At 40.7% G+C, this 17,104-nt stretch overlaps 1 protein-coding gene across 1 annotated transcript; it reads left to right on the top strand.

Moving 5' to 3' along the window:
• Window positions 1-721: 721 nt before the first annotated feature.
• Window positions 722-15,340, top strand: ENAM (enamelin). Its single transcript, XM_075202019.1, has 6 exons — window positions 722-784; window positions 876-911; window positions 1,036-1,074; window positions 2,414-2,701; window positions 11,150-11,194; window positions 12,480-15,340. Exons 1-6 carry the CDS (start codon window positions 731-733, stop codon window positions 15,147-15,149), a joined length of 3,132 nt encoding a protein of 1,043 aa, XP_075058120.1. The 5' UTR covers window positions 722-730; the 3' UTR covers window positions 15,150-15,340.
• Window positions 15,341-17,104: the final 1,764 nt, after the last annotated feature.

Raw genomic sequence — 17,104 nt, forward strand, 5'->3', positions numbered from 1 at the left:
TGAGAATTTTAACAGAGAAACAATCAGCCAATGACTGCAATCTAAGGCTGGGTACACACTACAGGGCTTTCAGTCGATTATCGAGCCAATCACCCGATAAACGACTGTTTGGCCAGATATTGCATTAGTGTGCACCCTGCAGTGATGAGCGATTATTGTTCCAAAGCTTATTATATCGTTTCATTTGATTTTTAAACCAAACTAAAAATCTTATTTAACAATATCATTCCAATTCTGCAGTGTGTATACACTCAAAACCAGATCTCTATGGAGTTTACAGAGTCATGATCTTTTCAGCTGATGGTTATGACAGATGAAGAGCACATATCTGAAGATAAATTGTATAAAATGTAGTGTGTACACATATTGATTGGGACTTTTTTTTATCAATTATCGATAAAATTGTTATATATATAACACATCAGAAGGAAATTTCTGTAGTGTGTACCCAGCCTAAATGTGTATGGACAAAAATTGTTCATACTGCTCAGTCCCTGAGTGATCTGGTTGCTTTGTGGTTGAGTCATGTATATTGTCCAATTGGAAGCAGATCTAATTGATTGCCAAGCAGGCCAATGTGAACATGCATAATTGACTTAAGTCAGTTTTTGAAGATGATTCTCCCATGCAAAATATAAATATATCAGAATATAAATATATATTAGCGCTGGAACTAATTTGGTTATTTATTAACAATATGATGTCATTTTATTTTAGTGATTACCTAAAGATGATAGACTTTCTTCTGTTTCTATACCTCCTGCAACCCTCTGCTGCTATTCCTGTAAGTCACCTAACATTCTTATAATTATTATTACTAAAATAAATGAGCCTTGTATTTTGTATCTATAAAACAAATCAATATACTCTTCCAGATGCAGTTTCCATTCAGAGGCAGTAACAGTGAAGAGGTAAGAATATTCCATTCAACAGTAAAAAATCAGTATAATTACATGATGCACCTACTCATGCTGCATTACCTCATATTGTTAATAATAATGAATAATAATATAATATTCATGCTGCAATTTTCAGGGAGCACCTTATGGATCATACAACCATCTAAATTTACAGGTAAGAGAAAGCACCCTAATTAAAAATAAACATTGGGACTGCACAAAAGTCATGCCCGGTTATATTAAGTCTCCTTTGCAAATCGTAAGAAATGCGGCACAGCACTGTTTCTTTATTTGTGAACGTGTGCCTATATGTCTGGAAAATTAAATGTAATATCACTTTAAAGAAAATGTTAGCTTTAAGTGATATGGTTCATGTACGACCAGCCCGAGAGTTTGACAACAATTCTCTTCCTCACCGTCCTTCTTCCACCCCCTGCCAAAACTCCATCCCTCACTGATAAGGAAATGATTACGTGAAATGGTTTTGAGATGCCACAAGCAACCAATCAGTTGCGGTCGCCTATCACTGATCACCATGAAAAACAAGAAATCGGTCTTTACATTGAGTATGTGTAATGTAGTAAGATGATGTTAAAGAAAAAACATTTAATTAATTTAAGGAAACAAAGAAATATGATGAACATATGTGCTGCCAACCTAAATCTCCAGGTGATAAATATTGGAAAACGCTGCAACCTGTTCCATAAGAAGCCATATTTCTTTGGTGATAAATATCAGAGACACCTGTCAGAATAAACAATGCTGGTACTACTACCATGATGTCACAGATAAATCATCATCATCATTTATTTATATAGCGCCAGAAGATTCTGTAATGCTTTACAATTGGGAGCAAACAGTAATAAAACAATACTGAGTAATTCATACGTACAGAGAGGTAAGAGGGCCCTGCGTGCAAGCTTACAATCTATAAATACAAAAATAATAATTTTTTTACTTTAGCTTTACACAAATGAATGAAATACCATAACATATTTCTTATATTATAACACCTTTCTTATTTTTTATAATGTGCAAGTAAATATTGGATTATGTTGAAAGCATCTTAAAAACAGCTAAAATGCAAAGCAAAAGAGTTGCATAGGTACATTCCTTGGAGTATTATAAATAGCTCCAGACATACTATGCTTTATCACTAGGGAAGTGGAAAAAGAGAAAAGGTGAAGAAGATGAAAGAATAGGGAAAAAAAATTGAAAATAGGGAAGGAACGTTTAATTCTACAGTAACTCATTACAGGAAAATGCAGTAAATGCATGTCCATTAAATATAATAGCAAATAGTGGGTATTAATTCCCATAACCTTTTTGATTAATGTATTTTAATTAAGCAATACTCATAAATTACTATATCAGGATTCTATAAAATAAATGCCATTTATTGTGGGTAGTCTGTCAATCACATATGACATTTTTAGTCAATAAAACTTTACCAACAGTTGTCATACTTGTAATTAATGATTGACTGGCTGTCATTACTTGTTACAATTTCTTAGATGCCTCATGCTGGTTCTATGTACGGATATGGTCTTCCACATTACTCACAGATGATACAGCTGCAGCAAGCGTTATCAAGACAGCCTTTTCCATGGCAGCCACAGGGCAAAGCCCAGACTCAGCAGAATAATAAAGAGGTCATTTCCCCACAAGTGCCACGGTACCCGATCATACCACAACTCCCACAGCAACCATCTATTGCAGTGCAGCAGCCACAACCAAACTATCAACCTGTAACAAAACAACCTCTACAGCTACCTCCAATACCTGATCCGCAGATACCACAGGTACACATTCAATGTTGCATGTTGAATGTTCTTTTTATATGTGTAATTCAACAAATAAATAGTAATTGTGCATTACAATGTGGTGAAATATTTGGTGAAAGGTGTCCTTTATAAGTTTTAGCATATTTTCACTAAGAATCAGTAAAATGCACACTTGACCAGGGGTGCCCAAAATTGAACATACTGCAAATTGAATTATATATATGTTCAGAGTACACGTGACTAGCTCAGGTTCTATATCCCTGGACTCTGCGGGTGGAAAGTTGGAAAAACGGACCTTATACATGCAAATTTGAAAGTGGACAGTGGGACATTGTCAGTGGTGCATCAATATAGTTCATAGCATAGTTAGTATAATCATGGTCACTAGACAATCTCTTGATAAAATCCACTCTTTCTTGAATGTCTCCTGACCCAAACTTCTCAGTTGCAATAAAATTTGACATAATATCAATGTTGTTACCCAGGAGCTGACATTTCATGCATTGAGAAAAATCACTCTCATTCTTGTCTTATCTATTGTCACATGTAGCAGCTGTCTCTCTCCTGCTTTGTCACTGTCAGGTCTCATATCCTTCACTATAATTTCTCTTTTCCCTTATTCTCTGTCATGTTATGAGACCCCATGCTCTGTTCATTATATTGGGCACCTGTCACCATGACTATTCACAGCTGATTTAGCAATTTTGGGCTTGGTGCGCTATCAGTCCCAGCAAGACCATATATGCACTCAATGTTCTTTCTGCTTGGCTCTCACTTGTCTCTCCCTTGAAACTCTGTCTAGCATATCTAGGCAAATGTTAGCTCTCCTCACAAAATATTTAATCTCAAGCCTATCTCGATGGTCTTCAGCTTGGACTCGACTTGGACACTTGTTATGCACTTGCCCTTAGAAAAGCCCTTATGCAACATGGTCAGCACTATTTTAATGAGATCCCATCTTGGATCTCTGTTTAGAACTTGCCCTTATTCAAGATGGCCAGGACTGTTTCATGAGATTACATCTTGGATCTCATTTCCTGTTTCGGCCTATAAATGACACTTTGTGACTGAAGCCTTTGCTTGTGTAATGTGTTGGAATCTTAACTAGATTTTTTCACTAAACCTTGCTCACCTTTGTGATCATGATTGCACTTGTTTGATATTTTCACAGGTCCTTTCTCTGCCCTGTGATTATAGATTTTATTTATCAGATACTTTAGATTTGGCTTATTAAATAAATCCTATTTACTTTTGAACTTCCTGGCTACTGCACTTCCAACTGTGATCCCAGTAGTGTGACAACACTGATCATTCTGTTGTTAACCTTGCAGACCTCAGTTAAAGTTAGATAGTTAGACTACTTGAATGCCGATCTTTGTCTATTAACGAGGGTCTCTGTTCTCTCCACATACATGTTCCTCACAGCAATATATCAATTTCCCCTCTGTCACAAAGACCCAGCCTGTCCCAGATACAGCAATCTGAACAGCTGGCTGTGACTGCGTCACTTTAGTCACTTAGCAATGAATACACCTTTTCTGCCACCATGAAGGATTTATTATAGTGTCCTTACGTTCACCAAAACCACTTATTAATGTTTCAAACTTAAATCACATACACATGTAGCATGATCCTCCCTGGGCTTCGTAAATTCACAAAGAATTACGGAGAACACATTAGAATGAATTTATTTAATCTGAAAAAATTTCCAAGGCTTATTTACAAAAAGTAATAACAAGGGCATACAATATGTTTCACAAAAGAGTTTCAGAAACTAAAATAGGAAATAAAATCAGAGTACTACTTATGAGGTAGACTAGCTGTGTTTGAGGGAACACAATTGAAAAGGGTGAGACATTTCAGTCTTGATAGACCCCTCATGAAATGCACAATCTGATGTCTAAGGCAGAAGATTTTAAACCATTTCTTGTTGGATCTTCATCCCCCACCTTAGGAATTTAGCTGTCAAAAAAGATAGATTGATCTCCCAAATGTCACAGGGCATTCGACGTGAGCTGAGATCGGAATGTCCACAGGACCTTGAAGTCTCACCTCTGCTCGTTGTTTGGCTTGGCTAAGTCTAACTCCTCTGCATACACAAACTACTCAGAGATTTATCTGGGCCTGGCTACTTTCACAAGACCATTGGCACTTGCCTAGGTCAGACTCAGGTCAGTTAACAAAATACATGTGAAAGGTTACATAAAATATTCACAGTGTTATACATAAATTCATCAGAAAATAACAATCAGTCATTAGATATACTACATTTCGTCACACCCTCTATATACTAAAGCACGTAAACATATAATTCAACAACACTGGTTGTAGTAAAAATATGGTTTTATTATGCTGGATGCAGGGAACATCACAAGACTATATGCAAAATTATAATTCTATACATAATCATGAATCTTTCATATGCAGACTGGAACATAAATGAATACATAGAACACAGCAGCATGCATCAGCCAATATAGCTGTGGGTAGAAACAAGTTCATATACAGGATAATGAGCATGGCAAGGATCTTTAGTATGCAGACTGGAACACAGGGAAGCAACTTGATGCCAGAGTGATTCAATTGCAAAACTTCTGGTGAATCATCTAGTGCTGGATTCAAGGACTAAAGATATTGAATTCATAGGTTTTCAGTGGTAGCAATAATACTTATCAAACAACAATGTGATTCAGAAGCAAAGTCAAAACTTAAGGTTAACCTTGTAGTACTGGATTTAATGATTACAGGTATTGCATTTCCCATGGTTTCAGCAGCTGCAAGACACTGATCAGATAATCTAGCAAGTGTGGATTGTCTGAATGAGGCTTTTAGAACAACTCCCAATTAGCTTGATGACATCATCGCTCGCCTGTAGCCATGAGCCCATATCTGTCTGCTAATACTGCAACAGTAGAAGACTTGTATGTCACTGACAGGTTTCTATAGTAAGAATCTCTTAACACTTAGCACTTTTTACTGCCTTGACGACTAGTCGGCTTCTCAGTTAACCCTTCTCCTGCTGAATCCCTGGCTTATCTGCATCAACTGATCTACTGTGTACCGACCCGGCTTGTCAATTAACCCTTCTCCAGCTGAATCCCTGGCTTATCTGCATCAACTGATCTACTGTGTACCGACCCGGCTTGTCAGTTAACCCTTCTCCTGCTTATTACCTGGCTCATCCAAATCGGCTGATCCACTGTGTACCGACCCGGCTTGTCAGTTAACCCTTCTCCTGCTGAATCCCTGGCTTATCTGCACCAACTGATCTACTGTGTACCGACCCGGCTTGTCAATTAACCCTTCTGCTGAGTCCCTGGCTTGTCTGCATCGACTGATCTGCTGTGTGCCTACCCGGCTTGTCGGTTGACCCTTCTCCAGCTGAATCCCTGGCTTATCTGCACCAACTGATCTACTGTGTACCGACCCGGCTTGTCAATTAACCCTTCTCCTGCTGAATCCCTGGCTTATCTGCATCAACTGATCTACTGTGTACCGACCCGACTTGTCAGTTAACCCTTCTCCTGCTTATTACCTGGCTCATCCAAATCGGCTGATCCACTGTGTACCGACCCGGCTTGTCAGTTAACCCTTCTCCTGCTGAATCCCTGGCTTATCTGCACCAACTGATCTACTGTGTACCGACCGGCTTGTCAATTAACCCTTCTCCTGCTGAGTCCCTGGCTTGTCTGCATCGACTGATCTGCTGTGTGCCTACCCGGCTTGTCGGTTGACCCTTCTCCTGCTGAATCCCTGCCTTAACTGCAACAACTGCATATAAACATTATTTTATATGCCATTATTTTGTTTTTCCTGATTGTACATTTACAAGTAACTACTTTTTACCTGTTATTATTCTACTATTTATATGCCTTTATCTTGTTTTTCCTGATTTTATATTTACCAGCATTTACTTTTACCTGTTATTATTCTTGCCTATTTCCATTGTCCTTATTACCTCTCCTTCTGTTATTCCTTGCCTTCCACGCCCTAATTGGTTATTGTCCTCCATCTTGCTATTGTCTCCCTGATTATTCTTACCTGTTATCCGCTGTACTTATTATCTTACTGTTCTGCTATCATTCTTACCTGTTTTCATTGTCCTTATTATCTCACTGTACTGTTGTTCCATGCCCTCCACGCACTAATTCGTTATTGTCTTCCACCTTGTCATTGTCTTCCTGCCATTGTTCTTACCTGTTTTTCACTGTCCCCACTATCTCACTGTTCTGTTACTCTCTCTCCCTACTATGCCTCCCCGCTCTCACTCCATACCCATACTCTCCCCCCGCCCTACCTCTCCCGTTCCTCCCTGCCCTCCCCCGCGCGCTGCTCATCGTTGACTGCTATCCACGACCTCTTTCTATCCAACTCCTTTAACCTTCTTGCCGTTACTGAAACCTGGCTCTCCGATTCTGATACTACTTCCCCCGCTGCCCTCTCCTATGGTGGCCTCTCCTTCACCCACTCCGCCAGGCCTGGTGCCCGCCCAGGCGGTGGAGTGGGCCTCCTCCTCTCCTCCACCTGTACTTTTCGTGTCATTCCCCCTGAACCCTCCCTCTCCTTCTCCTCCTTTGAAGCTCACTCCATCCGCCTCTTCTACCCCATCCACCTCCGCGTCATTGTCATCTACCGCCCCCCTGGCCCCACCTCCCTCTTCCTTGACAACTTTGCTAGCTGGCTTCCTCACCACCTCTCCTCCGATCTCCCCTCGATCATTCTCAGTGACTTTAACATCCCCATCGACAACCCCACCTACCCTGCTTCCAGCAAATTGCTCACCCTCTCTTCCTCCCTTGGTCTCACCCAATCGACTTCCTTCTCTACCCACTGCCTTGGTCACTCCCTTGATCTTGTCTTTCCTACCTATGTAGTCTCTCCGACTTCTCCATCTCTCCCTTTCCTCTATCCGACCACAATCTCCTCTCCTCCTCTCTCTCTTCTCCTGCTCCCCTCCCCCTGTCCAAACCTACTCTGTCCATACGCAACCTCAAAGCTCTTGACCCTGCCTCTCTGTCCTCCTCTCTCGATACCCTCCTTTCTCCCCTTTCCTCCCAGGCCTGCCCCAACCAGGCGGTCTCCCTCTACAATCACACCCTCACCTCCGCTCTGGACGCGGTCGCCCCTGCCCATTCCGTCCACCCCCACTGCTCCAAACCCCAACCCTGGCACTCCAATTTACCCGCTTCCTCCAAAAATGCTCCCGTACGTCACTGGAGAAAATCCCGCTCCCTGGCTGACTTCCTCCACTTTAAATTCATCCTTTCATCCTACAGCTCTGCCCTCTCACTCGCTAAACAATCTTTCTTTAAATCCCTCATCTCTTCCCAGTCCTCTAACCCCCGCCGCCTCTTTGCCACCTTCAGCACTCTCCTGGCCCCCTCCCCTCCCCTCCCCGCCCCCTCCCTCCTCCCTGACTGCCTCCGATTTCACCTCCTTCTTCTCCTCTAAAATCAAGGCCATCCGACTTGAAATCTCCTCCTCCACTCTCTCTTCCACCCCTCCCACTCTTCCGTCCTCCCCCCCCAACCACCTTCCCCTCCACTCCTTCCGCCCCACCACCGGCAAGGAAATCCACTCTCTCATTTCACCCCCCCCCGACTACCTGTCCCCTGGATCCCATCCCCTCCCACCTTCTTTGCTCCCTTTCCCCCACCACCTGCTCCCACCTCACTCACCTCTTTAATCTCTCCCTCTCCACTGGCATCTTCCCCTCCTCCTTCAAACATGCTCTCGTATCCCCCATTCTTAAGAAACCTAATCTCGACCCCACTTCTCTCTCGAACTATCGCCCCATATCTCTTCCCCCCTTTGCCTCCAAAATTCTCGAGAGGCTCGTCTGCAGCCGTCTCACCTCCTACCTTTCTGAACACTCCCTCCTTGATCCTCTCCAGTCTGGTTCCCGCCCCCTCCACTCCACTGAAGCCCCCTCCACTCCACTGAAACTGCCCTGGCTAAAGTCACCAATGACCTCCTCTCTGCTAAAGCCAGGGGCCACTTCTCCCTTCTCATCCTCCTTGACCTCTCTGCAGCCTTCGACACCATTGACCACCCCCTACTCCTTCACACCCTCCAGTCTTTCGGCCTCTCCGGCCCAGTCCTGTCCTGGTTCACCTCTTACCTTACTCACCGATCCTTCTCTGTCACCATCTCTGGGTCTCTCTCCCCCCCGTCCACCCTTCCAGTCGGGGTCCCTCAGGGCTCTGTTCTGGGACCCTTACTCTTCTCTCTATACACCTCCTCCCTGGGTGAACTCATCAGCTCCTTCGGCTTCAGCTACCACCTGACGACACTCAACTATACTTCTCCTCTCCTGATCTCTCTCCCTCCCTCCTCTCTAGGGTGTCCGCCTGCCTCTCTGCCATCTCCTCCTGTATGTCCTCTCAATTCCTCAAACTTAACCTTGCCAAAACTGACCTCATAGTTTTTCCTCCCTCTCATACCTCATCCCCTTCTGACCTCTCCATCACTGTCGACAACACCTCTATCTCCCCTGTCCCCCAACTTCGCTGCCTTGGTGTCATCCTCGACTCCTCTCTCTCCTTTGGCCCCCACATCCTCTCTCTTGCTAAATCCTGCCACTTCCAGCTGCGTAACATCGCTCGCATCCGGCCCTTCCTCTCCCAAGATGCCACCAAATGCCTTATCCACTCTCTGATCATCTCCCGCCTGGACTACTGCAACCTCCTCCTCACTGGTCTCCCCCACTCTCATCTCGCTCCCCTTTAATCTGTTCTTAACGCTGCCGCTAGTCTTATTTTCCTTTCTCGCTGCTCCTCTTCTGTCTCCCCCCTCTACCTAGCCCTTCACTGGCTCCCATTCCCCTTCAGAATCCTCTTTAAGCTCCTCACACTCACCTACAAGGCCCTCGCCAACTCCACTGCACCCTACATCTCCACCCTCCTCTCTATTCATGCTCCATCCCGCCCTCTCCGTTCTGCCTCTGACCGTCGCCTCTCTTCCCCCCTTATAACCTCCTCCCATGCGCGTATCCAAGACTTCGCCCGCGCTGCCCCTCTCCACTGGAACAAGCTCCCACCCTCCATCAGAACTTCCCCTAATCTATCCAGTTTCAAACAGGCCCTAAAAACTCACCTTTTTCTTAAAGCCTTTCTGTCTCCCACTTAACTTCCTACCTTATCTTCTGCCTCCGTCCCCCTACTCTCTCTCTCTCCCCTGCGTCTCTCTGTCTGTCCACCTCTCCCCTTAGATTGTACGCTCTTCTGAGCAGGGCCATCTCTCCTCCTGTTTCCACCATTTCTAACTCTGCTCTCCAGCTACTTAGCCCTCCTCTTTGAGGGTCCTCCACCCCACGTCCACTTTCGCTCCCTCCTCCTCCCTGGGGGTCTCCCTGTCTTCCGCGCCCTCCTTCTTGGGCCCCGTCGTTTGCGGATCCTCCCTCCCCCTTCCCCGCCCTCTCTAGCTGTGCATTGAGCTTATTGAGTTACTGTGCTTACTGTTTACTGTACTGTGCTGTCTCCCATTGTATTGTAATTTGTTTGTCCCTGTACGGCGCTACGGACACCTTGTGGCGCCTTATAAATAAAAATTAATAATAATAATAATAAATAGTCAAGGCAACATGTACTGCGGTTCGCAACGCCTTGGACGTTACATGAAATGAAGTGAATATAGCTGTTTGTATAGATCCATGTAGGTTTGAGCACCAATCAATATGGAATAAAGTCATTGTGTTTCAAAAAAGGACATGCATGCAGTGGACATTAATTGTTTTTAAGAAAGGGGACTGACCACCCACCCTTTATCATTATAATCTCTTGAAAAACACATTAATAGAGATACAGATTATTTTTTCGACAATATATATTTTTGTTAAAGGCGCATGCATGAGTATGCTGTCGTTTCTAAATCTATTTGTTAATTCTTGTATATCTATTCAGTAGTATTTAAATCTAGTTTTTTATTATAAGTTATGTTTCAGATATCGATATTTGTTTATATCAAGTTTTTTAATAATTATTTTATTTGTGTAATAAAAAAATCTTTTTAATGCATAGAAGCACACGATTTTCATCATATCTCTGAAGATTCTTTCTAGTTTTTGGCACACCATTCTTATTATTTCAGGTTTTGTTTCCATGTAGGGATTGGCACCCTTAAGATAGGTAGCGACAATAGGTCCTTATATTATATAGTGTGAGCGCCTGAGAGATCATTTTTATTTACAGAATCAAAGATCAGGTGGCTACTGCTGGCAGCCTAACAAGGTATTTTATATTGAATAAGAACCCTGACACACGTTAGGCCAACTGTATTTTTAAAAAACATTTTTTTTTAAATGATTTATTTCTACCTAAAGGCAGCAGAAAATTGACAGATCATCTTATTATTTACTGGATGGAGTGTCCTTTCAACAATTAGGCAGGGTTGTCTACTAAATAAATAGTAATTTCACTAATTGATAAGTCTAAAACACAAATTTATTTTATGTGTTTTTTTCTGCAGATGTTTCTTCCGTTTCTAAATCCAGGAAACCCATTCTGGCCGCAGGTGTGTTGCAATAATAAAATGTTTGATTTGTGGAAGATTAACAAAAGGTCTCAGTAAGGAGGATACTCTATGAATACCGTTGCACTGATTAAATTCCAGCCTGAGATGTCATTCCCACTACTTACGAAACAGTCATTGTGAGAGATCATGTGGATTGCAAATAATTCTGAATGCTTAATTAGTTTTAACAAATGTGGGTTTGCAATTCCTATAAGTATCGTAATCAACTGAGTCATGCATTTGGGATATTATATATTTGGCATATTTGATGGAAAGCTAAATCGCTAAAGTTTCTTAATAAGTGTATATTAATAATATAGGTAAATGCATGCATATACGTTAGATTGTAAGAGCAATAGAACCAAAAAAGTGTCATTGCTATACTTACTATTTGATGAAAATATTATCTTCTTTGTTGGCTGGTGCCAATATGAGCAGAAAATAAATTATTAATTAGAAAAATTAAAATCCAACTTTCACAGATTTGAGATATTTCTTCAGGAATGTGTATGGATCCCATCTAAAGATGGTGTAAAGTGATTATCAACAGACACTTAATATTAGACAATGTATTTTTTAGATAAAAGCAAAAAGAGAAAAAAATAAAAATTGGATTAAAATCACATCCAAATCTCTTAAAGACTAATCACTTTATTCTAGACAATACAGTACAATGTTACATCTGAGGTTTAGAAGTTTGTGTGAATACAGTTCTGATTCATTGTCTTTACATGCACTCATTGTGCCAATATGCACACATCAATGATGGTGAACAAAAGGAACTAATATTCCTTTGGTTTCAACCACAAAAGTTTGGGTGTGTTCATCTGCTCACATGAGAAATCCCCATATTAACAAAATTGAAAATGCTTTATTCTCTGTTCGCGATGTGTTCTGTTGCAGCCAGGTGTGGATAGATCACCTAATTAATGTTACATTAGTTCACTGTGTGAGCAACAAATGAAACCCACATGTATTGATTCAAGTGCGAATAGGATCTTAAACCATGTACTGTCCCTGCTAGATATTACTATGAACTGATAACAAGTTCATTTATAATACTACTTTATTCGCTTTAATAAACATTTTTGACACCTAAATGGAAGATAATGGCTTTACTGAAGTGAGCAAACAACGGGTCATAGATACCTTGTGGTTTTTTTTAATTAATTGAATACAATTCCAGTCATCAGTAGCAATGATTTTCTTTAAATACTTGTAGATCGATAAAGCAAACTTTTTGATTACTATTAAATGAGCCTTCAAAATTTCAAATTTTCAACAGGGCAATTACTTTGGATACTTCGGAGTTGGAGGCAGACCACCCTATAATTCTGAGGAGGCCAATGAAGATGAAGAAGCGGCTAAAGAGAAAGAGCCACCAGCAGCAGAGCCTCCAGTTACTGAGTCCAGCAACACAACAGTTGACACTAATTCAACAACAGTGGACCATGGTCTAGGAAACAGTACAGCACAGAATGAGAGTTTTGTTGGAGAAAATCCACAAAGTACCAATGTTAGGTTAGATAGTCAAAACATATATTCAGCAGGTATGCCTATGACACCTTCTATCCATGGGAGACATGTAAACATATCACCAGGTGCAGCAAAGCCATCAAACCACTTCATAAGGTCACCACAGCATCAGAATATTTTGAGAAACCAACACCAGAAGTATTATACTGTTAACAGAGTTTTTACAGGGCGTGGAGACCATGCCAATGGCATTCATCCCCGTGATCACTTTGTAAATACATCCCCTCCTGTGCATCATCTACCATCTGAGAAAAGGTTCTTTACTGGAGAACACACTTCTTATGGAGACAAATTCTCAGGAAGAGCACCTATGCAAGGAGAAAGTGAAGTAAGAGGAATATTACACAGTCCTAAACTAAGTATCACAAGAAATGGTGATCAACAATACAATGGGAATAATTTGGTAAACCAAAGAGATTTCTCAAAACACCTGGAGAATGGCCAACAAAGAGAACATCCAATTTGGCTGGGAAATAAAAATAATGTGCCCAACCGCAATGTTATCATTGTCCAACCAGAACGAAATGAATATTTTACAGAGTATTCCAGACATCCTCTTGTTGAAGTAAAGAAGCAAAACATTCCCAGGGGTATCTTTTCAAGACATCACAATAGTCAATTTCAACCAAAACAAAGTGAGACAGTGCAAAAAAGTAATCTTTATGAAAATAGAGGTACTACTGTAAGCCAGAACAGCAATATACTTTTAAAAAATGACAACCCCTATAAACAAAGTGGAACATTTGACACAGGCAGTACGTGGAGCAACAGACACATTTCAACACAAATCGACAGAGGAGATACTGGACCACTGCAAGAGACTATTTATTTAGTAAGTAATTTACCTTCAGATAGTGCAGCAGTATATACTCATCACAACCCAAAACAAAATCAATTTGAACATCCTTCAGAGCAACAAGGAAGTCCAGACTACTCAGTGGGTCAAAGAAAAAATATTTCTCCAGAAAATGACCTTCATGGTAAAACTAGTACTTTACCTCATTCAGAAAATCAAAACTGGCAAGGCAATGATTTTACAACAACTCAATTTGACAATTTTCAACTCCAGCCATACAGTTGGGTAGGTACTTCAAGGAATATACAAGCCCCTTTAGCAGAACAAAATAAGAGAAAAGCATACATCAACAATGATAGATATCAAAACAGTCAAAGAGAATTCTTGCTAATTTCTAAACCTGGGCCTCTAAAAACCCAAGAGCAACTGCAGTTTTCTACTAATGGACCTTTATATCAGTTTAAGGAAATGTCTCCAGGTTCCCAGAAACCAATTAGTAGTTTGGATCATACTGCGTACTATCCAGAATATGAAACTGACTCACCAAACCTAAATAAAAATACACAGTACAGTGCAAGCAGAACATTCGACCCAACTGAAGGTGCTCAGTACACCCATGGAGATGAGCTGCATCTTGGACAAAAAAGTCCCATCCACTTGCAACTATCACCCTTCCCTGAAACACAACCTTGGAGCTACAATCCAGAGGAGATTCCATCAGAGCAGAATGAACATGCAAACTTTGGTAGCTATCCTTCCGGTATGAGAGGCCAGTCCCCCTATCAGAGAGAGGTGATAACGGACTATGGAGGTTCTCAACTTTATACTTGTACTTTACCCTTTGCAGAGTATGATTCTGGAAGAGGACTGTCTGACTCTCTACTATACGTTTGTTGTAAACTCAGTCATGTAGAACAGGGAAGACCATCTGGGGCTGTAGACAGTACCCATGAATTCAGACTAACTTTAAAGGAATATAATGATTGGGTGCCATATCAGGACAGAACACACAGACAACACACAAGAAATGTGATAGACCCCCCAAATATTGGGTACAACCAACGAAGCAACAGTGTTATGCCAAACTGCAATGTTTCAAACATCAATGACAATACAATGACATCTGGAAGAGAACATTTAGAGGGTATACCCTGTGCAAAAAAAGCATGTGATACGAAAAACTTAGAATACCCATATCAGGGTTTTGATGTTGTTGCTACAACACCATGCCAGGCTAGGGGAGATGCAGATAATTTTCTACCCCCTAAACAGGAAGTATTGAGCTCACAGAAGAAAATCTTAGTTGGTAGTGATAAAGCAGAAATACTACCAATAAATGTCCAGGAAGATGGGTCAATTCATGGGGGGGTGGAGAATGACGTGAGAGTGAAAAAGGGTACTGGAAAATTATTGCGAGTACTGACATGTCCCCAAGTGCAAATGCATGCATCTGATCTACCAGCAAGCTTAGACAGAAATAAACCAAATGCGTTTTCCTTAAAACATGAGATTCCCAATGGACAGCCAGGTGTGGACACACAGGATGGTTCTATGGTGTTGCACCAACCCCCAGGGAATGATCCTGAGAGTAGTCCGCCAGACTGCTTAATTCTTAACAAATAATATCTGCAAAAGATAGTGTTATTTACACACAAGATTTTGCAATAAAAGTAATACAACTAATGGTCTAGTCCGAGTGAATACTGTCAAGCTTATTATCAGTCTGACACATGAGAATAGTTCTCACAATAAATAAATAAAACAGGAGGAAAAAAATATAAAATAAAATTGAAGTGTGCAATACTTGATAAATGTATTAGGATTTACAGTATAACTTGTAATGATACAACAGTAAAAGTTGAGTATGAATAAGCGTATTTATTGTAGATTCAAATTGATAAAATCAGAAATACATATACAGTACATATTTCAGTCAAATATGGTAAGATCGGACAAAACACTTTTCACCGCACCAAGCTTAACCCCAAATAGATTTATTTAGGAAATCTTCTCATCTCATCATGGGGAGGTGCTCCTACACAATATAGGCATACTGCTTAAAAAAGGGAAAAATGGGGAAAGGATGTGAGAGATGTGTATAAAGGGCACTCTTTTATATCACGATATAGATTAGGTTTCTGTTAAGAATAATATCTTTATTAAATTAATTCAATTAGCGAAATATTAAAAACACTGAATGAATGAACATTTTGATTAAGCATGACAGCATATTTTTGGAACAGTATACTAGAGAAATAACAGTACTGGGGGAAAAATTAAAACAACATGAGAATTTAGATAGCTTCCAAAAAGCATATGTGAAATTTAAAGATAATTTGGATCAATTTGAAAAAACTTTGGAGGATAAAAAACGTGTTAAATTCATCAGGGATCGTAATGACTATTTAAACAATACAGTCTTTAGATGGCATTTGAAAAGACCAATTAATAAGTCGGTCTCCTTTACCAGTGCCTCCGAGGTGGATTCATCCGAAGGGGAGGCTGGTGAACCCTCTACATTAACTAGAGAAGACCCCACATTGAGGAGGGATTTTTTAGGGTTACGTATAAGAGATCGAGAAATCAACAACACCACAAAGCGAGAAAGATACGCAGGGGGGGGAAGAAACATAGACAAAAAGAGGAAAGCTATGGAAAAACAAGAGACCCCCTACACCACACGGAGGAACTACAGGAGAACGAGATATTAGATGATGAATTGAGAATCATCAATCTCACAGATAAATACCTTAGTTCTACCCACATTAAATTATTGAGTAAAGGTTTGTCTTTTTCCCCTTCACAGCCTTTTGATAGGTTTGGATGGGAGAGAGATCTTATGCTCTTCTCTAGAAAGCTTCTCTTGAAGAAATTCTTCTCGAATCGCTCCAGTAATATAGACAATCCTACTGGATTACAGCCGGACGTAACTAGTCACATTTTTAACACGGAAGAAGAAATGAATGCACTTTAGATATTGGAAGAACTCGATAATGATAATCAATCCTCCACTACACAATTTGAAGTTCCGAGGTTCAAGAAAAAATCTACATTCTTACCAGATGTAGCTATCTGTCCACAAATTAAGATCTTTAGAGAGCTGGTCTCAAAAGATCTAGATCAACTCCTTCTCAAATCGTCTAGAAATAGACAATACAAAAGCAATATCAGTAAGGCTGAGAGAACAACATTAAGGGAAATTCAAATGTGGAAAGACACTATTATAAAACCCTCGGATAAGGGAGGGAATATTGTCCTCTGGCCTAAGGCGCAGTATTTGAAGGAAGTCTATCGACAGTTAAATGACCCAAACTGCTATCAATGCCTTATATTTAATCCAGCAGCCAATTACTTATCATCGTATAATAGACTCATTAAACACACTTATGACGAAGGAGTCATTACTAAAGAGGATTATGAATTTTTGGAGGTTTTACATCCCAAAACACCAGTCTTTTATATTTTACCTAAAGTCCACAAGAACGAACGGAATCCCCCAGGGAGACCGATTGTATCGGGAATAAATAGTTTTACTGAGAAAGCTAGTGTTTTTGTGGACCTTCACCTACGCAAACATG

The sequence above is a fragment of the Mixophyes fleayi genome, chromosome 1, assembly GCF_038048845.1.
Source record: "Mixophyes fleayi isolate aMixFle1 chromosome 1, aMixFle1.hap1, whole genome shotgun sequence".
Classification (NCBI taxonomy): domain Eukaryota; kingdom Metazoa; phylum Chordata; class Amphibia; order Anura; family Limnodynastidae; genus Mixophyes; species Mixophyes fleayi.

What these genes read in the sequence shown, in the direction of transcription:
- ENAM (XM_075202019.1), top strand. Translation starts at nt 731, where the DNA reads ATGATAGACTTTCTTCTGTTTCTATACCTCCTGCAACCCTCTGCTGCT. An exon ending in GAGGCAGTAACAGTGAAGAG is followed by an intron (nt 912 to 1,035) that starts GTAAGAATATTC and finishes TGCAATTTTCAG; the next exon opens with GGAGCACCTTATGGATCATA. An exon ending in GAAACCCATTCTGGCCGCAG is followed by an intron (nt 11,195 to 12,479) that starts GTGTGTTGCAAT and finishes AATTTTCAACAG; the next exon opens with GGCAATTACTTTGGATACTT.